This window comes from Anas platyrhynchos, chromosome 1, assembly GCF_047663525.1.
Source record: "Anas platyrhynchos isolate ZD024472 breed Pekin duck chromosome 1, IASCAAS_PekinDuck_T2T, whole genome shotgun sequence".
NCBI classification, from domain to species: domain Eukaryota; kingdom Metazoa; phylum Chordata; class Aves; order Anseriformes; family Anatidae; genus Anas; species Anas platyrhynchos.
Window position 1 is genome coordinate 87,621,219 of NC_092587.1, and position 26,304 is coordinate 87,647,522.

The window sequence follows — 26,304 nt, forward strand, 5'->3', positions numbered from 1 at the left end:
AAAACGAATTTCACAAAACCAGAAAGTTCTCTAACTTGCTCCACCAAGTGAGAAGGATCACGAGAGTAGGGTTGTCTTACTGCTTCTAACTGTGGAAAGATTTACCTTCTTCACTGTCTGAGGCACTGCTCTTCTCTGGAAGATTTTCATTCTCATTCAGATCCAATGACTTTTCGAAAGATCTGCTCCTGACTAGCTTAACAGATTTTCTTTCTGATGATGGAAGAGGGCTCTTCTTTATTTGCGTCTCAGTCGGGGACTCTTCCACCTGAAACAACCAATAGGAAAAAAAATAAATCTATCAGTAAACACAGGCCCTTTAAAAAAAACAGTTACTTGCAAAGAAAAAGATTTAGAAAGGAAGCCACAAGTTCTGCCAGCTCAGTTACCCCACGGTCAAGCATTAATTTCCTCCCTTGCTCCCCTATAGCAGCCAGCCTCCTTTCTACTTTATCTCAGACTTCACTTTGCCCTAGCAGCAAGGGACAAACTTATCTGCTCCATCTTACGAAGAGCTGCCTAAAAGGGGCAGTTTGTTCCCTGCCCAGTCCCTTTGCATCCACCTGCACAGCTTGGTCCCCTTCCCTGCATCCATGCTAGCATTTATAAACTCATTAACCTAATGTTTAGGTTACAATAATTATTTACTTTTTATTGGTCTTTTTTTTTTTTTGGGGGGCAGTTTAGGAAGAGGTCCAACAACCCTGAGGGGAAGCACAATGAAATGGACAGGATCTCCCTTCTTCACCAGGATTAGATCATCATAACTAGATATTTGAGAGTGTGTTCTTATTTTGTAGGGCTCCAGTAGCCTTTGATAAAGAATAGTTAAAAAATAGTGTCTACAGCCATTCTACGTATAGTGTTACTTTTCTGAAACAAAGCAATGGGATATCATTTGCCATCTGTAATACAGAAGCAGAGCATCCCCCACAGCATCAGTCACTGAATCAATGCAGCTCTGAACCATTAACTACATCAACTGGGGGCTAAACCTACCAGAATGCATCACTGAACACTTCAAGAAGTAACTGCTGGCAAAACCACATGTACAAGGTTTGTACATCTCAGAGTGCCACCCAAAAAGCCTGGCTATGAGCCACAATCTTCATTCTAAGCCTCCCTTCAAAGCTCCCGTTGCCTCCAGTGGAACAGCTGGGATCCAGAATAGCACAGCCCCCACAGGCAGCAGCACGTGGACTGTGATAAACAAGATCAGGTCTCCTCGAGCAAGTAGCTCCAATTCATCTGCAACACCACCATCCTTAAAGATTATTCAGCACTGCCTAAATAAAACAAGAGCATCCGCTGCTTGAATAGTCATCGTGTACTTCCTGTACTCCTTGGCTTTTTTCAAAAAAAATAAAGACCATTTTCCATTTTGTGCAACCGAGGGCCATTAGCAGAAGGTGGGTGGCTGCAGAATAGAGACAGGCATGAATTCAACTGCAGTAGAAGCAAGTAAAAATATTCCCTCAAGGTCAAAAAAAAAAAAAAGGAAAGACTACTGCATCAGCAATGCAGATCGATTAACAAATGCATGCCTATTGAAAGGAGCTACCACGCCTGAAGTTAGGCACACAACAGGAACGAGGACAGTAACTAACACTTCAATGTCAAAACATTCCAGCAGCACAGAGAGAAAGGAGGAGGGAGCTAGGAGTGGTGAAACCTTTATAGATCTGTGTCAGTTTCTAGGTAAATAAGTCCTTCATGATGTCAAGGAAAAAAAATCATGCTGATGCTTTTGGAATATCCTGCAATCAACTCGATTTTCTTGTTTTTATTTTTTATTTTTATAGTAAAGATTACTGATTTTAAGATCTGCGAACCAGAATTAAAGGGAGCATTTCTTCCTTACGCACATTTGCCTCCTGAGCCAGTCCAAGACCACTAAGCTCTGTGCCAATGCATTTTAGTTTTTAACAGAGGGCTCTGAGACAGAGAAACCTTACAGAGCCTTCTAAGGAAGCCTAGAAAGAAGAAGGTGGTTTCCATACAGAGGTGACCTGCACTTGGAGAAGCAGACAAGCCACAAGCGGTGTTACACACCCACCTTCTTTAATCAACTATGAACAGCTGCCTATTGACAACCCTTTTTCCAAGGCAGTCCAAGAAATGCAAGCCAACCCCTCCCTCAGTTCTGATCTCTTTTGGAAAGAGCTTTTGGACTTCCCTTGCCTGTCAGAGCACAAAGGGAGGAGTTAAGCCTCTTCCCCTCCAGCCTTTGGAAGGCAATTGTGTGGTGTGTCATCAGTGCAATCATTTTTGATAAAAGCTTTTTAAGCACTACCATCCCGTCTCCTCCTATTGCTCCTGTGCTTCTGCAACATACGCTGCAATCCAGAGCTGTGGAGAGCCAACATGCTTAAGACACACCAAATGACACATACAGCTCAACACAACCATGACGTGTTTTAGCTACAGTAAAACCATAAACTGAACAGATTTATCGAGACTGACGTTTTACATCACAATTAGAGAACTTTTTAAAGGCAGGCAAGTCAAGGGAGAATCCTAGCACTTTTCCCTGCTTGCTGATCCCATCCCTGGGCATTCCTGCTTACCAACATGTCCAACTAGATTTGGCACCTACAAGAGATCTCCGGGAGTGACACCCAGTAGGTAAACAAAAGCACTTTTCCAAACCGAGCGGTTATTTTAAGAGGGCTTGTACTTGTGCAAACAAGACTCAAGCAAGTCCAAATCAAGGCTACTTGATTTGATTTGGTAGATTTTACTTATCCCAAAGAGCCCAAAGTCCAACAGCATCCACAATTTTTCCAATGTCCCCTACAGCTCTCCATAAATCTTGTTTTATACTCCTAGGATTTCCATGAGGGATACCCATCACCCTAATAACTAAGCTTTTAACATCTGACAAATACCAGTATTGTTTGCTGGGTATAGGTCTCTAGCCATTAACATGGATTTCCACAAAACTATTTAAAGCCTATTTAACCTCAGTTTTAGCAAGCCAAATTAACTACTACATGAAAGTAAGGATTGTTAAAGCATCTTTTTCCCCTTCCTCAATTTTTTCAAAGCAGAAGCAGCAATTAAATAAATTCCCAGCCTGAGCAAAGTGAAACACTTTGGTGCTCTGTTTGCTTTTCCCAGATCATTCCCTTGGGGTACCTATTAACCAAGAGATAATGTCTGTAACCTTTTAGGACTACAACTGCACATAGGAGCCCCAGGAACTGTGCTAAATGCTGCGCACACCTCAGACACCGCTACTAATGCGCCTGCCCTCCCAGGCAGCCAGTCACATTCACAAATACATTTAACACCATGAATGAAACAGCCGTGCCTGTACGGTTTTATTAACCTTCCAAGGGTGCTTTCTCCCCTCCCTTTCTGAAACATTTCAGAAAATTTAATTTAGGGGATATGGGGGAGGAAGGAAGGTTTTAGTCATTCATAGCAACTGACCAACTGATCTCCAAAATGTACAGGATGTACATGAGGATAATAATATCCTCATGTACAAGATATCTTTATGAGGAGATCTATATCTGCATTTTTAAGAATGCAAACAAAAGCATTTCTTTCAAAAAGCACTTATATAAGAATGCATGGGGTCTATAGGAAGGTGGATAAACAGTTTTATTTTTTACAGCTAGGAAGATCAAGGCCAAAACCTCAGCATTCTGGTCAGATTATGCAGTGAATTAGCAACAGGATGCTGCTGAAACTCACACCAACATCTTATACAAGTATTTGTTTCCTGAATATATTCCTGAGATCTGACAATATTCATGTCCAATTTCTGATGTGAAAACCTTTTAAATTGTCATGAACTTCTAGTGAATTTTAGAAATGACAGCCCTATGCATTCCTACCTTTACACGTATGCAAGCATAAATGATTATTGGTTACAAATAGCACAAAGGTCAACACTTACTCCTGACAGTGCATGTCTGCTGAGGGACTCTCCTTCTGTCTGAAGCGCGGGTTCCCGAACTAAACCAATTGTTTTATGTAGTTTGTCATCCCTTTCTCCAGGTTCATCACAAACGCTGGATCTGTCCAAAGGAAAAAGGAAGGTATCTTTGGAGTTGTAAAAGCTGAGAAAATCTGAGAAAGCTTTTCATGTGTGATTTTTGCTCTCAAACCATGGCTGTTCAGCTAACATTAAAAATTACTAACTCATTCCTCCAGCTTATTAATCTCTCAGGCCATGTTCCTCACCCTAACCACCCAAAAATCCAGCTTCTGCCTGTTAGGTTAGCAAAAGTGAGCACTGGTCAATTAGAGAAAGTAAGTACTGTGGGAAAATGGGAAACAGAAGTAACTTATAACAAATTTGGAAAGAAGACATCTGAAGAAAGTTTGAGGTAAGATTTTTCCTGCATCCCTTATTCCTGAGTTGCAAAGTACCGCATTTTTTACAGGTAGAAAACCATGAAGTATTTAATGGGACATCTTTTGAAGCTTGCAGTGAATTTACTTTTCCCAACAAACACACAAAGATAATCAAGGATTGAAAAGGAAATGCATGTTACATTCTTCAGTTTTAGAGAGTCATGCTTATTTAGATAAAGATATCAAACTAAAGCCCTGTTATTAGAATTACACTGACTGTTCATAAGTTAATTCACATTTGTTCTGAGAAATCATTAAAACAGTTCAAAAAACAATCTAGTTTTCTTCTAGCTTCCTAATTCAAACTGAACATCATACAAAAACAAGCTAGGAGCTCAGACATCAGAAGACCAAAGCAAAACAAGCATTTTAGTCTCCATGGAGGAAAGAAAAAGGGTTAAAACACCTGATACAGCTCCATTCCATTCAGCCCTTCCGTATTGTTTAAGGGCATATAGGTCCTGACTAGTATTATCAGGAAAAAAAGTTGATATTTAAGCTATCCTGCCCTCCCCCCAAGCAGATCCAAGGACAGCAAGGTCTACCTATATCTGCCTCCCCTAAGGGGCCTCAGCTGTGCTCCTACTATTTTAAACAATGAGCACAATTAAGTTTTTATGCAGTTCAGTTCATGCACTTCAGGTCTTTACTATAAGTTTATCCTTTCCAGTAAGGCTACAGGAGCAATTTGGAAAAACAATTTCAAAGAAAGAGGACAGTGCTTTTCCACGAGTATTTCAGTAAGCTTTAGAACCTCCTCTTACCGAGACTGCCCATTGTCCTCAGACGATGAGTGGAAACTCTCCATCTCCTCGGTGTTCAGGCCCAGCTCAGAGCCATAGCTCTGGTGCACCAGCTGCCAGAATTCCTGCTTGGTCAGCCTCTGAAAGAAAGCGAGCTAGTCAAGAACTACGGTACGGGGCAGTAAGGCACGGTAGGCAAAACAGTAAGAAGTTTGAATTACGCCACAGCCTTTAACCTCACTTCTGACAAGGTCTGGAAGCATTTAGGTATCACGTTTCAAGATTGGGTTTCAGCATTTTGGGGAACTGTACTCGCGTCTACTCCATCTCCCCAACCCACCACTGTTCAACCAGTAACACTAGACATTAAAAAACCTGGTATTTCAAGGAAAAACATACTTGTAGCTACTACTTGCTTCTTCGTTTGTCACCACTGTTTTCACAGGTACCTTTGAGGCAGCTCCCTCTTGAATTTCACGGGATATAGCACAAGACCAGCAGACAACCGGAGGCTCCCTCTTTGGTCCCAGACAAACTGCTTAATAAATACATGCCTGTTTCCAAGGGATGCTCAGAGCACTTTACCAGCAGCAAGAGGCTAACAGCTCAGTCACTGCAAGCAGTGTCTAGGAGAGCTGGCAGCCCACCTTGCCAAGGCGGGACACTGCTACAACCCCCCTTGAACACTTCCAGAGCACCAGCAGCTATTTTACTCCACCTGACTCACAGCTAGCTCTTCTCTTTCCCCATAAGCCGCTGCCCGCAGCTACCAGGATCTGTTCAGGCTCTCTCTGATCATCAGGAAAATTAGGGAGGTGACAGCGCTGCGACAGACTCCCCTCGGCAAAGCAAGCAACAGGTTTCAAAGTCCACTTTTCCTGGCAGGAAAGGGCTAAAACGAAAGTAGAAGGGAAGGAAAGGAGGGGATGAGGTTTGGAGATTTAGGAGAAAGAGACGAGAGGCATCACACCGGGAAGGGTGCCAGAGCTGCGATCCGTACTGATCGAGGGAGCAGCGGCGTGGCAGCCGGGCAGTAACACAAGTCCTGCTTACTGTTTGCTGCTTACTGCTTGCAGGAGCCGGTCTCGTCAGGCGGCCGTGCATTATTGAAAGCCCTTTGCCGAGGGGATCCTCCCCGCCTCCCGGCTCCCTCCACCCGCCGCCCTTTCTGCAGCACCGCGGCTCTCCTGCCAGCCCCAAGCCGGCCGCCCAGGCTCACCTGCACACACACACACCACCCTGCCGGCTCCTCCCTGGCCTCAGCCCCGGTCCCGGCCCCGGTTCCTCGTCCCGGCTCCTCCCCGCCGCTCCCGGGACACCGGGCCCGGCCCCGCGGCCCTCAGGGGCAGCCGCGGGGAGCTCATGGCGGGCCCGCCGCGCCCCGTCAGGCGCCGGCCCCCTCACGCCCTGCGCCCCTCGGCCTCGGGCAGGGCGACAAAAGTGCATGTTTGGGGAACAAATAAAGCTGTTTCCTGTGGCTTTCTGCCTTCAGACTTGCTAGCTGCTGGGTCTAGAAACACCAGGCTTCTCGCACTCTGCTCGGTTATTATATTGAGCAGGGCTGGGTGTAGTAGGGTCACAGCCCGACACCACAACACCTGGCTCTGTTCTGTCAGATTTTGTGTGTTGAGAGGCTCTGAAGCTTGAACCTAAACCTGGTGGGCTTTGCCCACTCGAGGTGACGGTCTAAGCCAAATTATCCCTCATTTCTTGAGGAAAAGTAAAGCTACATGAAGCAGCTTTTCTCCTTTCATCCTGGAGCATAAAATACCAACACTTTGCTCCACACTAGTCAGAGCAGCATGGAACAAGCAATACTACAAAAATACCCTTGGCAGAAGCAAAGCTGCTGATTTTTACCCACATGGACAGACCAAGACAAGATGCTCCTTGCAGGTTTACTCCAGAGACACCCCAAATATGAACACACTCTGGAGACTGGTGCAAATCTCTACCCAGCAATGCGTAAGAACAATAAGAAAATAAATCCAACTCCAAGGAAAAGGCCTCGAGGGAATTGAAGCCGATTAAGTTAAGATCTTGTTCCATTAGAAATAAGAAACACTGTGTTTGTTTAGGATTTGAATGACCTGCCTAATTAGATTTTAATTTTTTCCTTCTCCCTCAAACTAAGGGATATTTGACACCCATGAACTTCAAGGAAACAAAGCAATCGTATACATGCCATTGCTCTTACCATCATTAATAGCCACTAGTAATGTTGCTTTACCAATCTGGAATGCCTGTTGCAAAGCAGGAATTCTGGCTGATTTTATAAACTGATACATTATTGAAAGCCTCAGTGGATGTGGAAGCAGCTATCTGTTTTATCAAGGTCGGTGTCATGTCTCTTCCAGACCTACATTAATGATTCCTTATTTTCCATGATGCTTCCCCTTCAAGCAGGAGTGTTTAAAAAACAATGGCAAGGTAAAAACCTGAGGGACTTGCTCTGAGTATATTTTGCAATAGGAATGGACAAACAATGGATTCCCCCCCCAAAGGGAAAATATTCACAAGGACATTCCAAAAAGAAATCCTAAAAAGGGACCATCTTAGGAGGAAGGTACCCACTGATTCCCAGCTGAAGAGCTTCGCGTGCAGAGTATTGTACACTGAGCAAGATTCGAAGGAGAAGTGATATGCTAGGTAATCACAACTCAACTAAGGTGAGCCAGAATCCTTACAAGACCAGTGACACAAAGTTGGAGACAGCATCTTGGTGGCCTATAGCATTTACTGCTGTTTGCCATGCATTGTGTAGGATAAGCAAGTAATTTCTAACAGAAAGACAGACCTTACAGAAGGCTACTTGTTCAACTGCCTATGACACGTGATACTTTACAATGCAGAATGGCCACAAGATGGAGATCTGGGAAAGAGCACGCTGACCCCACTGAGAAGTTCTGCAGGGAACAAAAGCTTAGTGCATCTCAAGTAAAGCATGTAGGTCACTCTTCAGAGTGAGACCTCGTAACACAAACTCAAAGCCCAGGAAGAGGCCAGGATCAGTGACTGAAAGCGACCTCTGCACAAACATGATTTGAAGCACATGCTTCTCCAATCCCCTGGATCCAAGTCCTGCAACTCTGGGATCATCTACCATCAGGTGGCGCAAACCAACACTGTGATGGCTGCGTTCAGAGTTTACTTCTGACAAGACATGAATAACTATTTCATAACAGCTGCATGTCAATGCCTAGTCTAGTAGACATACTCTAGAGAATAGCTAAATTATCCACAGTCTTTGAAATATTTAACTGCTAGCAGTAGAAACATCAAAACCAGCTCCTTTTGGAATTGGTTCCAGAGATTCAGTATGTTGTCACAAACCTCACAAATTCTGATGGGATCCCTTTGGCCACTGGATCCCACAAACACCACACTTCACACACTCACAGCGTTGTATACTATGACAGAGATGACAGCTTCAGAGGTTATGAGATACCTTTCAAATGTATGCTATCCCTTGCCATGAGGGTGTGGGGGTTTGCATGTGGAAGCAGCAAAACTACTTGGATGCATCACCAGCTTTCTTCTAGCAAGAGCTCAGTGAACAGCTGTCACTGTAGTGTAACCACTGGATCCAATTCTAGAAACATCAGTTTCCCCCCTCATCCCCTCTATAACTTGATCCAGTTTGGTTAAGCAGTAGAGATTTGCTGTAAACAGATTAATTTTGCCTTAATTGGCACTCTCCTTGATTTTCAGCTTTTGTCTTTTACAAAAAGCATCTCTGGGCTGCCTTAAAATTCATCGAACCAAAAACGTCTGTGGCAACCACATATAAGTATCACAACAGCTTTAAGCCTTTGGGGACCACCACACTACAGAGTTATATATGGATATTTCAGTGTTCAGTTGCAAATGTGTTGGAATTTTTAAACAACAAGAGCCATAAACAGGAAGGAATTGGTTTACGAAAATTGCATTAGTTACATTGATGTTCTGCAAAAGAAAGCGTCAGCATATTTTTAGAAAGAAGATTAGCTTAAGTGCCCACAAATTGCAATATACATCAAGCTAACTAGCAGAGTTGCCAAAATACACTTTTATATCATTCAGCCCGCCTTTGTTGCAGTTATTCAAGGTCAGGGGAATTGTAATGAGTTGGTTGGCAAAGGTTCTGCTAACTTATCTGAGAAGGTGACTTTTGGCTTTTTCCTTAAAAAGGAAAAAAGCTTTCCCTGAAAGAAGTCTCTTGCCCTTTTGGTCACAAATTAGCTACAGAAAACATGAAACAAATGCTTGCCAACATCTGCTCAAGTTGGTAGTTAAGAGAATCATGCAACCTGTCTTCAAATAAAAAAATGCTCCATCAACAGTGAAGTTAATGGATACAAAGTTTATTTGTTATATAAAGTAGGAGGAGGTGAAGGAGAACACCAGGTTAGAATTCTGTGTCAGGAAGGAAAAACTGACTTCTTAAGCAAAGTCTCTCATCCTCTAAAGACACATCTATGTACATTAGAAAAAGATTATGTTGTTACTTAACCTCAGGTACTGGCACTTACAAGCTTACCTTATCCAACAACACATTCTGCCATAAGCGGAAGATACTGAGGTAGCTTCTGTCTCTTGCACTGAACGACGTGAAGAAGAACTGCAGAAGAAAACAAAGGTACAAAAATAATAATACCTGCAAGCAAGTTTTAAGAAAGCCAAAATGTTTCCTTATACCTGAAGTATCCTAAGATTTCCGCCAATGGCATGTTCCTCTCATATTCCTCACACTCCACACTTTTTAATCACTTCTAATAAGCAAGTTAGTTCCCCAACGTCCAAAGTGTATAAAGACCCTTCCTCCCCCTCAGCTACATACAGAGTTAAATCTTTCTCCCACTTCCAAATGAGGGGTGGAACAAATTAGAGATGCACATGCCTATTTCTTACAGGCCACATACTAACTCCACATACTCCTTTCATTATTTTTTTTTCATGAGATGTGAAATTACAATAATCAAAATAGGGGATCAAATTAGATCCATCATTTGTAGTTTTAAAATCTGTCTCACTTGAAAGTCTGTTTACCAGTGGAAGAAATATCTTCCTTAATGAAGGAAGTTAGTAATTTTAGAAGATTAGTATTTTTAGAAGAAATTGAAGGAGCAGCCAAATATGAAGCAACAGGAAATGTCAACCCCTTCACAGACTACAGCTCCAGATTTACCATGGATAACTACAACTGCTGCCTGTACCCAGCAAAGAATTATTCTTATTTTCAAGGCATTGACATAAGAGGTATCATGAAGTACATTGCACATAAGAGCATTCTGAATCATGCTTTTCAGCTTTTTGTAAATGCGCCCTCAAGAAAACTGCACTTCCCAACATATAAAATTGGGTGGTTTATGGGTAGATTTCTCCATGACTCAAAACCTGTGGTAACAGTTGTTTTGCTTTCAGCACTTTTCTTCTGGGACACTTAAATCCAAGAAGAACACAAATCTCCAATTCAAAGACACATTCTGAATTTGTCCTAAACTTCTGGTTTTTGAGCAGATTTCCTTTGATGATCAGTAAGACAAAAACCCCCTTTAGGTTACTGCATCAACACTAGTTTGATTACAGACTCCACTACTAAAAGTTGAATTACCAAGCCAATGTGCACAGGGACCAAACTACCAAGTCCGTTGTCTAGTCCTAGTCACATTTAAAGATTTGACAGTGAAAGTTACTTATTCAAATGAAAAACTAAAGTGCTCTGTTCTGGAAATTATCACTTAAAAGAAGAGTATTTAAATACAGTTTTTCACCTTCTCTCCCTTTGTTGCTATCTGTATAGCATTTGGAATGAGCCGAGCAGTCTTCTCCTTTGTCATGAAAGTGATATCCTTCAAGGCAATAGAAATCTAAGCAGAAAAGAGATTTAATAAGATAATTTTATTTTATGTTTCACTGTTATTTTAATTTACAGAGTCAGAGAATTTGCAAGAGGAACTCTAACCCCAAACACTTGAATGAAATACAGATGAGATTACGAAGGCAACTGCTGTCTTCATTTGACAACCGTAACAGTAAGCATTCCAAAGTATGAGCAAGTTAAGATGATTTAAGATTAATTCCCTCTTATTTCATACTAGGACTTGGGAAGCAAGTAGTTTTCTTTTCTTCCACGTCTGCAGCAGCACTCCAGGATCAAGGGCATAACCCCAACCACATACAAACCATACAGACCCCAAAACCAATCTCACTCTGTACATCATACAGACAAGGAATAGATCAGATAGTAGACTATCTTGTCTATGTTATCTCACAAAAAGTTTGTAGTATAGTCCATTTGCACACAGGTTTATCTGCAATCCAGACACTGGAAATCTTCCTACTTGTGTGCATTCGCCTTATATATTAGTACTTGAAATGCTTCCATTTAAAAGTGTGGCAAGAAGCATTTCTACTTTGACCAGCCTTTCCTTGAAGGTAAGATTGTGCTGCTGTTCAGTCTCGATAAAGGAAGAACACACAGCTGGATCTTGCTTTCTCCTGTGTGTGCAGAAGGCCTTCTACTTACTCTCTCTCCCCGTATTAGCACCCTGCTAAGGAGGCCTCAAAATTTGGCTCTACCAATATAGCTGATGAGCTCAGATTGCCTTAAGATATTGCTCAAAATATCACACTGCTAGGCAAGCAGGAGCAGGTTACTAAGATGTATGCTGTTTTGGCTGTAAAATAGTCTTTGACTAGATCATATATTCAAGGCTGTGATTTCTAGAGTTTTTTTTTTTTTTAAATAAAGAGTCTGCAATAAGAAAGATTTGATTATCAAATCCATCTGACAAAACTAAGCTTGGATTTTAGTTAAGCATTTCTACACCTCCTCTGTCTTAAGTACATGGCCTATTTGTTGCCTGTCCTATGTACTTCAGAGCATACAGAGTAGAATTCAAGAGGTTAGCCTAAGATACAAGCATTCTCACAGCTATAAAATGGTTTTGACATCTCCCTCACCTATTAACTAGGCTGTCTTACCTTTCTCATTCAACGATTCAGGTTTTTTCTACAGCGAGTGCAACAACTGCTTTAATGAACACTTAACTCATTCTAATTTGACAGACAGAGCATGAGACTGACAGGATAAGAGTCCCTCAAAAAAGTCCTGTATCCAGATAGCCCAGGATAAAGAGGTGGGATTCAACTGCACCAAGAGATCTTACTGTGGTCTCCCATCGGAAAATGTTGCTGTGGAAGCAGAGCCAGTTTTCAGAGAGGTACAAACGTCCTTGCAGGAGGATATCCTTCTGGAGTGCACAGGCGTAATCTACGTGTAAAGAGAAAGAACAAGTTTACTCATTTGCCACAGCTCAATAGTCCCAAATGTGTTAACTTAAAATGAGATAAGGTTGTTGCAATACAAACAAAAAGCCATTTCTTTCCCTCTTCTCAAGTCTGTCAAGTTCTCAAGTCTATCAAGGCAGGCTTGTATTGGGTTGCATCCAGACCATGGTTCTGTGAACACCCTAATACCAGAGTCAATGGAAATATCTGTGCAAGGACAATACTCCATGTACTGATCCCCCCATACATTATCCTATATTTTCAGAGAAGAGGTATCAGGCAAGATTAAGAATACATGGATGAAATATTCACAAGTCAAACTTCAGAGTGCCTAAATAAAACAGAATACACAGCCATTTTATAGTACAACAGATTATACTGTCAACTCCTACATAACAGTAGTTCATATGTTGTAGTAAGTTAATTTTTCACTAGACAGATCCTATCACTAGCTAAAACTATCTGCAGAGTGAGACACTAGAAGACAGCTTGAAGCAATCCAGTTCTTCAGGCAAGAGATATTTTCAGCAGTTGACTCTCATTTTTATTACAATACTGTCTCCGGTTAAAACATTCCTATTAAATAATATTTTTTTAAATCTAGAAATTACCCATCATCAGATATCTGCTAATCAAAATCAAGAGCAGAGGACTTGGTTGCACTTTTTAAGAATTCTTGAGGAAAACCTTCATAACTTAAGAGCCTGAAGAGTCAAACAAAATGAATTTTCAGAAGTACTCAGCACTAAGCTGAGCCTATGGAAATAAATATCAAAGCTCCCTTTAGTCATACAGCAAGAAACTAAGACAGACTTGTCCCTTTTGGAAGTTCTGACCTAAAGGTTACCTAACATATAGAAAACACAGAGAATACATCTATTCACACAGGATGTTAACAACTTCAACTGCAGAGGTATCAGAGTTCTACCTTTTATTTTGAGAAGCGTTTTATCTGATATTTTCTCTGCTAGAATTTTGATTTTCTATACACCACAATGAAGAAAATAGCTCTTGTCCAAGTTGCAAGAGGTTCAGAAGTCCCTCACCATCCTAACTTCACAGGAAGTCTGCATCTACAGGAGCCTTTACTACAATTTTAAGAATTCTCTCAGATTTCTCCTTCAAATAATCAAGTGAAAATAAAATTTCTTGCAACAAGCACGAGGCATGTATAAAAACCCTTGGAGACATAACTCCAAACAATTAAAATCATTCATTTTTCCAGTGTATGTAAGTGCACAGTTAAAATTTAACAAGTCGAATACCAAAATGCTAGAGGAGTGGGGAGGTGAATGCAGTAGGAGTTTGAGGTTAAGGACTTTAGAAAAAACAGTACTAAAAAGTTTTCATCCAATTTCTATGTTTGGAGGATAGAGACTGATTCTGACCTTTTAGGTACTGCCTAGTATTACGTGACCATTTAATTCCTTTTTCCTGATCCACATACTAGCCAGATATCCATACTAGGTTTGACATCCATAAAAAAGAAAATACTCTTCCTCTTTTCTTGCAGAACTAGCATAAAAAGACTCCCCGGAGAACATTGGGCAAGTGACAAGCAACACCTACAAAAGAGGATGTCAAAACAAGAAGGAAAAATGCTAATCTCTTCCTTTAAGTTATCAGATCCAGTAACTTAAGATGCTGCCTGTAAACAATATTTTCAGACAAATTTAAGTTAGTGGCACTCCTTTAAATTCCCATTTTGGGAGTCTAAGTCATTTCTTTCATTGTAATAGACAAAAAAAATCATATAATCTTCGTTTATAGTGTTTATTATGGTGGAATAATTGTGTGTGTGTTTTTAAGCAGTTACAAACAGGAGCAGTTATTCTTTTGATGAACTGCAGCAAGTAATTGCTTTTTTGAGCACTGTAAAGCCTGTGAAAAGTTCTGCATCAAGAGGAGGAACAGTTCTTTATTTGGAAGATGCAAGGAGCCTTTGCAAAGGAGCACTATTTTTTATGAGGATAAAAAAAATATATATAAGGTAATGACTTTGTTTCTGATGGAACAGATGCTGCTACATTGTTGAGACTAGCCCTTTACCAAATCATTCTTCAAGTCCTAGGTGGTCTGGTCATTGAAACTGTGTTTCAGATTTTGCTCCACTGCTTTTAAATCTGTCCCGTGCAAGGAGAAACATCAAACCAAAGCTTTGAAGTAATATCCTTTTCTATTGACTTACTCCTGTACTTAGCTCAACTATTTGAAAAATGTGGAAGGCATTTCGGAGGATAACTGCCTCCTTCTAAGGCTGCAAAAGGATGGAGGGATGTGACTGTTTCTGCACAAGTTCCAGTTCCTCTTTCATTAACCTGGAAGGAACTTGGCACACTACAAACATACACAGACAGCCTCTCAATATTCAGTGCCGTGAAGGTTGCATAAGATGAGAAAGAACTTAGAAAATACTCACAATGCCACTTTTGTATAAAAACAATGCCCGATTCTTAGACAGCGCATTTGTTATTCAATACTCAGGCAGCACTGCTAGACTTACCTGCAAGGCAAGTAATAAAAGAGGGAATAGGATGTAGCACTGCAGACATAGGAGGTTGGGTTTTATACTTGCATTATTTGGATTTTGCTCTGGAGCAACACTGGTGGTCAGAGTTCAAATGGAACATTCAGGTGGCAAGAAGCTATGCACCACAGTCAGAAGTTCTGCCACTTGCCTCACTTCCCCCACATCCCCATGCACTTCTCACCACCTCTGCTCTTCAAGTTGATTTGTCCTTCTGCTCCTGCAGCCACCTCATCAGAACCACAGAACAGTTATGGCTGGAAGGGATCTCTTGAGGTCCAACTGCCCCTGCTCACGCAGGACCACCTAGAGCAGGCTGCTCAGGACCATGTCCAGACAGCTTCTGAAGATCTCCAAGGAGGGAGAGTCCACAACCAAGCCATTACAACTATGGAATACTTACCTTCTCCTCCAACATCTACAGCAACTGACTCAATCATAACTGGTTCCCTCTTCAAAGAAAAAATGGAGAACTCTTTAAACACTCATAGGACAGGAAACTAACAGTTGTAGCAAGAGGTACCATATTCAGCAGGTGTTTTGTCACCCACTAAAAAGTAGCAGCAAAAAAAAGACATGAAGAAGCTCTCATCCAATATACAGATGAACCAAAGGATTCTGTATTGGTTCAACTTCTCAACCCTAAAAAGGAGCCTGTCTTTTGATAAAGCAGGCAGTGCAAGAGAGGAGCTTAAACCTGACTTTCCCTGCAGATACATCCCGCTGGCTCAGAGACAAGAGAACAGGAAGTTCTCAGCTACAGTTAGAATATGCTACTTAAAAATAAAAAAAAAAAGAAGAAAGAAAAAAAGCCTCAGCACTGCTACAGTCTGGAATTGTCAGTCATCAGAGAAGCAGTTTTGGTGTGATTATGTCTTACCTACTATGAGTCTCTCCGAATCTGGCAGATGAGAAAACTGCCTCTTGAATTCCTCGCTCCTATATTTGTACGTGGAACTTGAGAGCTGCAACAGAGAGTGGTAAAAGGTTAAGCAAACAGATTTATTTTCAACCATCAACTGTCTTCATTCTAGACCTGTAACTTTATCTTGAAGAACAAATGGACATCAAACGAGGAATAAAGAATAGGTGGCATCTAAATGGGATTGTCACCATAACATTATGCTCTTAAGCAAGAGTGTTCTCCCAGCATTTAAGATAAAAGGGTCCAAACTGTTCCCTTCATCAGGCCAGATGCTACTTATGAAGCATTACAACTACATGACAGCAATCTGCTTCACTCAGAAGCACACCACAGCCCTTCACAGAGCTAAACCTCTTCCAGCACAGACTCAAAGAGGCAGCAAAGCCACAGCCCAGGAGGTGACAGAGATCCGGTCCTCACACAGGCCACTAGCTGGACAAGAAACCATCACTGAGAACACTGATTTCTAATTGGAGTGCCACTGGGGGAAAATGTTACTACGGAAGGGATTTTTGCCAGTTACTATAATTAGGCCTGCAGGAATAAAGGCCAAAGTTTCCTCCTGCAAACACAAATAGCAGCACCACCATCACCTCTTGATCTCCTGATCTATTTGAAGGTTCACCCCATGTTTAAGGGGATCACAACCTGGGACTCATTTAAGATTAAAATCGGGTAGTAAACTCAGAGGAGAGAAGACCAATCTTGGTGGTAATTTTGCAGTAGTAACAAGGTCTCATTTGTTTTTCACAACAGCTTTTGGCCACTTAGTTTAGGGGCCTTCCTGTAGTCTAAAAGCTGGGAAAAAAAATAAGAAAACCTTGAAGAAAATACTGTACAAGACAATGACTGACAGAGCCAAATTACAGCTAAAACAGGAATAAGCCACTTTCAGGTGGTACCAAAGCCAGATATACCATAATAAGCTTCTTTCACAGCCTGGATTTTTTGGGGTTTTGTTGGTGGTAGTGTTTTTTTTTTTCTTGAACACCCTTCTAAAAAACTTAACAGCGTATAGCTGCTATATGTCCTTGAGGACTTGAATCCTTCCAAAACTGGACACACATCTTAAACCCATTTCTAGCATGAGACCAGTGGCTATTTACTTTCAAGGCTGGGGGAAGAAGGAAAGAGGCAAAAGAACCACTTTTAACCGTAAGACCTTGCAGCACGTTTACTGAAAAAAAATAGCACATTTTAGCACATTCTTGCAGCACATCAGCTGGTCAGTACCATTTCAGCACGTCTGTGGTTGTTTCCCAAAAGAACTTTAATAAACCACCTCATCACCATTTTCACATTTTGCCATTTCCTACATTCCTGTGTCTTGTGGGGACATTTTTGAACCACATATGTCTTATGATGATCTCTCTGCTACCTACACTTGAGAATACCACAAGAATATAGGAAGTGCAACTTCAAGGCCAGGTGTTTAATAAGTGAATATAACACAGCAAGGGCAAAGTCTGACTCTGCTCAGCTTTAAAAAGATGACAAGTTCCTAAACATTACCTTCTGTCACCTCCAATAGCAGAAAGCCTCGGTGTCTGTCCACTAATACTAAGCTCTGGAGTGTAAAAGGCATTGAGGGAAGGAGAGAAGAGTAAGATTTAGGTGCAACCAGCAGGGCAATGTTAGACATGTCCTCTGAGCTGTATGCTTCCACAGCTGTACTTCAGCTACTTCTAGTCATGCTTTTAAGAGAAAGTACTTCTTGAAACACGCTGTATACAAGAGACACCTATATTTAGCTGAACAGAATCTGAGCATTTCTGGGATTATAACACAAAATGAATCAAAAAGAGAGAACAGGAGCATTACAGAATCACAGACACTTTTACACTAATGCCCACATCAGCCAGTTCAACAGCTCCAAGAATAAAAACTCAAGATATCTTGAGTTTTACATAGGAAAAAAAAATAATTCTCTGGAGCATAAAACCTGCTATAGCTTGTCTGAGAATCCCTTGCTGGCATTTAAGTGTTCTTTGTCACATGATTGGCAAATAGGCAATAAGAAATGCTCTTATTAATTGTAGATTTCTATGGGGCTCTTAGGACGTTTATGAAGAGCCTGCTTTGAATCCTTATCTAATCAGAAGAAGAAAAATGAGCACACTGAAGCTTTTTAACCTTATCTTTTCCTTATTTTGTATGAAAATGAGCTTACTTAGATCCATAATTATTATGCACTCAGTATGGGGCTTGGTGATTAAGACATCAGTCAATGGACTCTGGAAACAACAGAGACAATTTTAATACTACTGGCAACATCAATTTCCTTCAAACAAAGGAGAGGAGACATTTCCATTTCTATGAATCCAGCATCTCTCCTATCACCATTATAGCGTCCAATACGTGGCAGGATTTGGGCAGGTTGCCACCTCCAGGTTACAGAACTTACCATCAGCTACTAAAAGAAGAAATCACGAGACAGGCTGCACTAGGGAGCTTAGGAGATGAAAACAGCAGTTTTTAAACACACGCGTATTTCCAAGTCTACTTATAAGTCATCAGGCAAACACGTTGCCTCGGGATCATCTTAGGCATTTATGGGCATGCTATATTTAAGCACTAGGCAAACCATTAAGTCCAGTGACAACGTATTAACGTTCTTTATCTGAGGCCACAAAACACAGACATCTACAAAGCAAGAGAAGCAGAAAAACCTCTTCAGCGTTGTCCAGGAATTTTTAAAGACAGCCAAGTAGGAATCAGAAACAACTTGAAGACACTGAATCAGGACACTGTTGTACCTTGTTTAGAAATCGACTGAGTTCATCTATATAAAGTCAATTTTCCAGAAATAATGTCAATTTAAATAGGACTAACCTGAGTTATTTCTATGATGAAAGCCTGTTAAAGTTCCCTTCACATCTATATCTTCAAAGCATGGACACTGCAAAGAATTTGAGCCACTTAGCAAACTGTGGAGGAAAATTAAGCTACACCTTCTCCCAAGGGTACAGCAAAAACGCTAATTGTTTAGAAATTATTCAATTGCATATATAAACAAGCATGCAAATAGTCAATCAGCCTCCGTAGATCTGTGTGCACATTTTTAGAGTTTGCTAATGGCAGTTCCTAATTTTGCATTTGCTTTGTTAGTGCATCGTCCTCGTTTTGAGACAAACCCACATGCCACACGACAATTTGCATTCTGTATTTTTTGACATGCAGAAATAAATACAAAAAGCTGAGAGCAGAGGTAAGATGACCTCTCTGAGTAATAAAACTTGGAGTTCACCTGATTTTAAGAGATCCACACAAGTCTCCCACTGAGCTTCACAGTCTTGGTATCAGTCATGACCACGTGCTTGGGGTCCCAGATTCCAACAAGCCTATGAACAAGCTGCCTGGCTTTTTCCTCACATATATTTGAAAGCTTTACTTAAATATCACAACATGGACTACTGCTCTTGCTCCTCAGTTCACAAGTAAGAAGATCCACACCATCCACCCCTCTAAATAAAGACCTCCTGATGTGCTGTTCCTCAGACACAGAGGAACTTGACCTGTAGTTTCCAATTAAGTTTCTAGGCACGGTTGAAAACAAATTACTTTTTAATCCTAGCCTAGCACATTAAAATAAACATTAATTACCCTTGGGAAAATTGTTGCATTTCTAATGAAGAATGGATTGTTTTCCCTTATTCAAATACATCTAAAAACCTGCTTAGCATCAAAAGAAAAGTCTCCAGAAGAACAACACAGTCAGAGGGGAGTCTGATTTTATACAAAAGGACAGACTTAGAACAAAAGTATTCTTGAGACTTATTTGTACAGGCAGAAATATAAAAAACAAGGCACCACCACACTTTCAGGGAGTCTAAACCCTCGTTAGGCTACGAGAGAGCCTTAACAGCCCTGAACAAGTTATTTGGCAGTATTGGGCAAGCAAATTGAAGACTTCTCTTACTCCAAAGTAGATACAGGCCAACTTATGTATAAATATAAGAACAAATCCCACAGCACAGTGTGGGTAGCCCCTCTGCTGATGCTACCTGTACAGCATGTCCACTCTGACAAGCCTTTTCAGGAGCAAGACACAAATCCCTCCGCAGTCATTTCTTCAGCCCAGAAGCTTCCACTAGAACCATCCTATCTAACCCATAATGCTCAATGTTGTGACTTACATCCTGCTTTAAAACCAGAGCTATGACAACCAAGTTCTCCCTTGGAAAATAAAATATATACAGAGATAGACATTTATATCTTCTTGATTTCAGAGTCACCACTGATGGAAAATCCATCCTAGCTATGGATAGTTCTATCTGTCTGTTGATTAATGTGATTTTCACCTTGTGAACTACCTCCAGATTGTGAGCAGGTAACCCTCTATCTTCTTTTAGAAGGCATTAAGTTTCTCGTGTCTATTAGCAAGACTTGTTGCGGACTTATTGTGAATCCCCTCATCTTCTGAATCCCCTCCTACATGTATTTTCAGTGTGGTTCTTCAGCTGTGAGCTCCAGAGATAGACATAACATTGCAGGAATCACTGCAAACACACAAGTTCAGGGCTCACATTTGCTTGTAGGCAGAGAAACACAGTAAAAGCTCACATTCACGTGACTATCAGTCTCCCTTATCTTATCAAGACACTGGGACACTTTTTCCTATTTCTTCTGAAAACAAGTCTGAGACCATGTTTTAAATATGTCAGACTTGTTCTGTGTTAAGTTAACCCTCTCATGAGGAAACAGAATGGATCCACCCCTCCAGTGGTTTATTTATTTTATTTTTTTAAAAAGGTTAGTGAAAAAGAAAAGAAAAATCAGAGAAATTTTGGGTTAGAACTCCAATTATTGGCTACTCTTAAGTTTTACTAGCAGTATCTTACTGTTCTTTCCTTTGTCTCAAAGCATAAAAACATGAAACTTCCACAGGGAAAGAAGGAGTCACAAGACACCTCCTCACTCCAGGTGACTTACTGTGGTGTGTACGGCACACCGTGCAGTTTCCACTTTTTTTTGTTTTAAATAAAGAGCTATTTGATCTCACCTCCTTGTCCACACAGTTGTGTTTAATTAATAGGTCATATGATTCATTGCAAATAAAAAGAGAGAGAAAGCAAGCAATTGTTGCTAGGGTCAGTTTAGCCACCATAATCCGCAGGAACCTGCTCTCCAAAAGTAAATTTTATTCCCTTAAGTAAATGGAAGCCAGCTCATAGCCGCAGTGGGAAAGGGGAAGAGTTTAAGGAGCCAGGACCATTTTACTTACATTCATTTTATGCTCTTCTTCAACCACCCTTAACTTCTCCGGAGAGGGGAGGCTCCTAAGCACAGGGCACTCTTCCAGTGGGCCACTGGCAGGCACAGGGCTGCACACTGGGGTCATTACGTCCCCTTCTGCAGCCCAGCCCTGCTCTTATTTGCGCAGGCTGAAGGAGAAACAGATTTTAACATTTCTTAGTGACCGAGCAGAGAACAAACCACTGGCAGTTTTGTCCTTCAGGGGCATCTGTGGACAGGCAGAACAGCATCCAGTAAGAATTTTAGGGTAAGTGGGCCTCTCTTCTGTTGGAAATACAGCATGTAAAATGTCAATGGATATTATATTAGAAGAGACCATGAGCAAATACTCAAGTTATTGTATTTTCTAGTTTTTTTTATTATTATTATTTAAATCCACAGGATACCACAAGCAAGGCTGGAGACTGTACTTAGTCCCCCTAAAATGAGGGGGAGTATTAAGTAGTTCCTACAGATGCATGGACAGGCACAATAAAAAAAAATTAAGACAGACCATTAATTTCCTCCATCTAACACAAGTAGCTTCCAGAAATCCATGTAGCAAGAAACCTCTCACATATTTCTTTATGGAGAGCTTCTGAAATATCAGACACACTCTTAAAAAGTATTTGAAAAACCCAGTTTCATGAAACTGACTAAATTAGGTATTTAAGGGACTAAAGACTGGTGGGTCAAGTATATCAAAAGCAGGTGTCACATACTCCCAAGCCTTCATGTGTTCATCCCCTTTCCCACTTGCACCACCTCAACAGCCGTCCAGCCCTCACCAGCTCCACTGCAGACCCTCATCCTCACCAACCCTTGTTGACCTGACAAGGACAAAGGGCGTCCACAGAAGAGGATCAAACCCTTGTGTTTCAGAAAAGCAGCTCCGTTTGGCTACTGATCAGAAAGGCTGTACCACAAGCGTTTACCACGTGGTGCCACATGAGCACGGCTGGCCTCGAATCCTGCTCACAAAGGCCCGATCGTCTCCTGCACTTCACCAGCCACCTTCTCCCTCTGAGGGCAGGACAGAAAGTCTCATGCTTGAGCGGTGCCTACACAAGTATAAACATCAAGTCACGTTGCAGCACAGCCTGGAAAACAGCCTCCAGTCCGCAACCAAAGTTGTCACAAGTACAATCCTAACAGACAAGAAAAATGAGCACTGTGTGAAATACCGGGAGCTCTGCTGCTAAAACTGGGTTATACCATTCGGAATAAGGCATGAACACCATTTTTGTGGAGAAAAGATTGAAATTTGGCTTCCCACCCAAGCAGAAAGGGAACTCGAAAGACTTGGTGCTCAGAAGATGAAAGTTGGGAACGGTCTTCACAGTTCCAAAGTTCTTCACAGAACTTCAATCTTCAGCTGGCTGTGCAACAATTTTCATTGAAAAAAAAATAGGGAAGAGTAGGAAGAATTTAGAAATAAAACATTTCAGTTCAGAACATGTGAAGACCCCTCCAAAGTTTCTCCTTCAGGACTCCCACCAGAATCAGCTCCATTTCCCAAGCCACTACATTTCAGTGACACAGGACTCAGCTGAAGCTATTCCAACGAGGTCTGTATTTAACCTCATGAGGCTCTACAGTCCACTCAGAGGTGCAATTTAACTATGCACATTACTAAATGACAGCTCAGGATACAGTTTTCGTGTGTCCTCTATCCAGAGGGAACAGCACCTAATGAATAATGCATCTTGCAAACACAAAAGGAAACACACTTCAGGCACACACAAACTGAGCCCTCTGGAAATGCGTTGCAGCTGAAGACGCGTTCTTATCAGTGATAAGAAAGCCTCTTATCAGAAAGAGCATTATAAGCTTCTCTGGAAAAAGAAGTTTGGATTGAATATATCCCCTGCTTATTCTGAAGCAATTGCTTTGCAGTGTTTACTGTTTTCTCCTTGCGAGTGAGTGTCCTAACCACTTCTAAACAGCGATGCACTTTCCTAAGCTGACTTACTTTCATAACGACTCTGATTTGGATGCAGAAAAAACGAAGTCTGACATGCACAGCGAGGAGCAAAGCATATGCTCAATCTCAGAAATAAAACCGGCTGAGGCATGAAGCTAATGTAAAGACAGAAGATGCACGTAGCCTACACATACCTCCTCCTCCTCTAGCTGGCTGCAGTCTGTTCCAGTCCACGCAAGTCCCTGGCCAGCACTCCGGCAGTCTCTGCAGCTCCCCTCTCCTCACCCACTCATTCAGAGCCAGCGCTGGACGCCATCCAGCAGCACTAGCTAGCTTTCTGCCAGCCTCTGCTTGCTTGCCAGCACGGAAAACAGGCAGAAACACTCTGGTCTTGCAGAACGAGCACACAGATCCCACAAGAAGTAGTTAAATAAGAAGTACGGGGACCAGGGAGGAGCTCCAGCCTAAAATGACCATAACCTAAACAGAGTGGGGGAGGCAGGCCAAACCAAGCAGCACAGGTCACTCGGAGTTCACAGAAGTCCCAAAGGGGACAGCAGAGGAAACTACTGTCACCAGGGAAACACCAGCTCAGAAAGGAGCACTTGGTCCCCACTGCTCCTCCTCTCTGCATCGCTGAAGGCTGCAGCCCATGCTGAGACACTTCCTCAGGCTGAGCTCCAGAAGTTCGGGGACTGGGGTGTGCTTCACGCAGAGCCAAGCGGCCAAAATAAGCACACCACTGCCCAGAGCTCCATCCTTCACAGGCACAGAGGATGCAGGGCTCTGCATGCCTGCCAGACCTCTGTCTGCCCTCGGAGGGGAGTAGTAGGCACACAACTACTCTGTTTTCTTTGTGCTGTCTGTGCCTTCCCACCTGTCTCACCTGGGACCTGTCTGCTGCATTTCTGTGAGTGACTACAATTTGTGTTTGGGGACGTTGTGGGAGCACAACCAGCCCGGGAGGAAACAACGGGCTGCTGACAAGCATCTCCCAGCGCTGAAGCGTGCATGGGCACAGCATTACCCGTGCATCCCCAGCTGCAACGCTGGCCAAAAAGCTGCCACAACACACGTGAGGTTTCAAAGCCGCAGGAGAGGAGGCAGGTGACTGTGCTACAGCCACTTGGAGGTGTAGGAGGCTGGGCTGGGAGCGAGCAGATCCCCTTGGGCACTTGGCTGAAGACGCAGCTAGTGACTCACAGGGAAGAGAAATCCCTCTCCTACTACATACAGCCCTGCTGAGGAAGCTGAGAGAAGGGAAAAAAGAGAAAAATGGATTTCAAAGCATTTTAGTCACTCATATAATCAGATCTAAATCTGAACACCTCAAGGAGAGAGGCAATTGAATACAATGAGGCCATATTTACAGGCAGTTTAGCAGCCACAGCTGCTCACTGCTATTAAGCACTTGGGTGGTGGCACTTCAGATGCCCCACAGTTCTTCTGCCAAGATCAGCAGCACGGGTAAATAACACCAACTGGTTTCACCAGAAAAACGAGGCAACTCTCCTGCCTTCCTGAGACAAAGCTGAGATACACCACAGGGAATCTCGGTGTGCTAAAAGGAGCCACAAGATATCAAGAGGCTATCCATAGGGAAAAAAGATTGTTGATGATTTCCTTCTACCAGAAGGACAGCAGAAAGACCCAAAGTGATCTCAGAAAGGCACCACCAAAGCCTGGGTACCACCGGTGTGGTTCCAGCCTCAGAAGTGACAGGAGTGTGAAGTGGTTCAGGGGATTTCCTGTTTATAAGATAAAGTCATCTTCAACTGGTTAAGCACACCTGAGTATGGAAGCCTGAGCCACTCTGCAACAAGGCTGACGATTTCAGTTTCAGCTATAATTACTTACATAACTGCTACAAAGTACCTCTGAGGTCAGGCAAAACAAACACTTTGATTTTAAACAAGAAGGTTAAGCAAAAACATTCAAGAGATTCGGTCACTTTCATAGTGAAAATACCTTTTAGGTGGCAAAATGGTCCAGCCTCAGACTTACTCAACATCCTCAAAACCATCCATAGCTGGCAATAACTTCTTCACACCTAGTAGTAAAGTTATGCCCACAGTGCCTCTACCAGAGACCACGTTTCACACCAGCTTCCCAAGACACCAATAAAGGTCAAATTGACAAGGGTCTTAGGGTGCCCAGCTCCTTTTCATTTTAGGGAACATTTGCAAGCCTGTACACACTTTGCTCATTTCAAGGATATAATCAGAAGATCCAAGTCATCCTTTCTTCCTCCTTCTCAACACAAATTTTATCTAATGTACAAAGATCTTAAAAAAAAAAAATAAGATCTAAAAGACCAAGTTCTAAATCAGACTTAATACAAACAAACCAAGTGTGTTTGGATGAACTCTGGAGTTACTATTTTAACATCATGTAATTTCATATCAATGTGATGGAAGAGAGCTCGTCACCCTCCCTGAACAGAGTTATCCTCTAGCTCACACAATTTCTCTGCTCCCCAGTTAACTTCAAGCCCTGTAACCACATTGTCAGGTTCCAATAGACATCAGCATGCTAACTAATATGATGCAGTCGCAATTAAAAAGCTCAGTCAGGATGACTTCTTTTTGGATAAATACAGACTTTCTGAACAACAGTTTCATCTGACTCATATTTCTTCCTACAACATGTGTGAAACAATTAGCCAATGTTACTTGTTAATAGCATCTGTTCCTTCACCTGATCTTTCACTGAAGACAACATATTGGAAAAAAAAACAAAAACAAAAAAAAACAACTGCTTTTCTTTAGACTTGTTCAATCCTTTTAACAAGTAGGGGAAAAAGCTTGTAAGTAGCCCTACTGGATCTGAAGTTACATGGAAAATAGCACTTGCCAAAGATTTGCCCCAAAAGTACATCTTATGAAATATCTAATTTGAGCTCTTCCCTTTCTACCTTAGAAACCAAATGCAGATTTTACTCTTAGTCATTCCTACATTAAATCTGCTCCCAGACTCGACTGAACCATTGGCACCAAGAAAGAAAATGTGAAATTTTTCTTCACCTTTACATAAAAATTGTATGCAAGGGGTCAGCTACTGGGGGACATTTCTATCAGTGTGAGCTAAGCAGAGCTGCATATGCACCACAGTTCACTATCCCAGACCTCCACTCACTCTGCAAGCATTGGTATTTTAGTCCTGCTGGGTAGGAAGAGAACTTCCCAGCTTCTCCTGTTTTCTGCTATGAGCAAGCTGCAGTCCTGAATAACTTTGTCATTTCCTTTGGGGTGGGTTGCAGTAACAAATACGTAAACTGAACACATCACCAAACCTAAAACTCATGAAA

At 41.9% G+C, this 26,304-nt stretch overlaps 1 protein-coding gene across 7 annotated transcripts in view; it reads right to left on the reverse strand.

The window, feature by feature from the left end:
- Positions 1 to 26,304, reverse strand: part of GRAMD1C (GRAM domain containing 1C) — a 48,830-nt gene that overhangs the window by 15,967 nt on the left and 6,559 nt on the right. For 5 of the 7 annotated variants that reach the window (XM_027449604.3, XM_072044288.1, XM_027449605.3 and 2 more), the window contains 7 exons: positions 15,794 to 15,878; positions 12,266 to 12,369; positions 10,868 to 10,963; positions 9,634 to 9,714; positions 5,133 to 5,251; positions 3,908 to 4,028; positions 106 to 268 (listed from right to left, as the gene is read on the reverse strand). In XM_027449604.3, coding sequence (XP_027305405.2) covers positions 106 to 268; positions 3,908 to 4,028; positions 5,133 to 5,251; positions 9,634 to 9,714; positions 10,868 to 10,963; positions 12,266 to 12,369; positions 15,794 to 15,878 — 769 coding nt within the window. Of the gene's footprint in view, positions 1 to 105; positions 269 to 3,907; positions 4,029 to 5,132; positions 5,252 to 9,633; positions 9,715 to 10,867; positions 10,964 to 12,265; positions 12,370 to 15,793; positions 15,879 to 21,062; positions 21,223 to 22,008; positions 22,135 to 23,191; positions 23,396 to 26,304 lie in introns of those variants that run through there. The other 2 variants (XM_072044274.1, XM_005020376.6) reach the window with 2 other exon arrangements.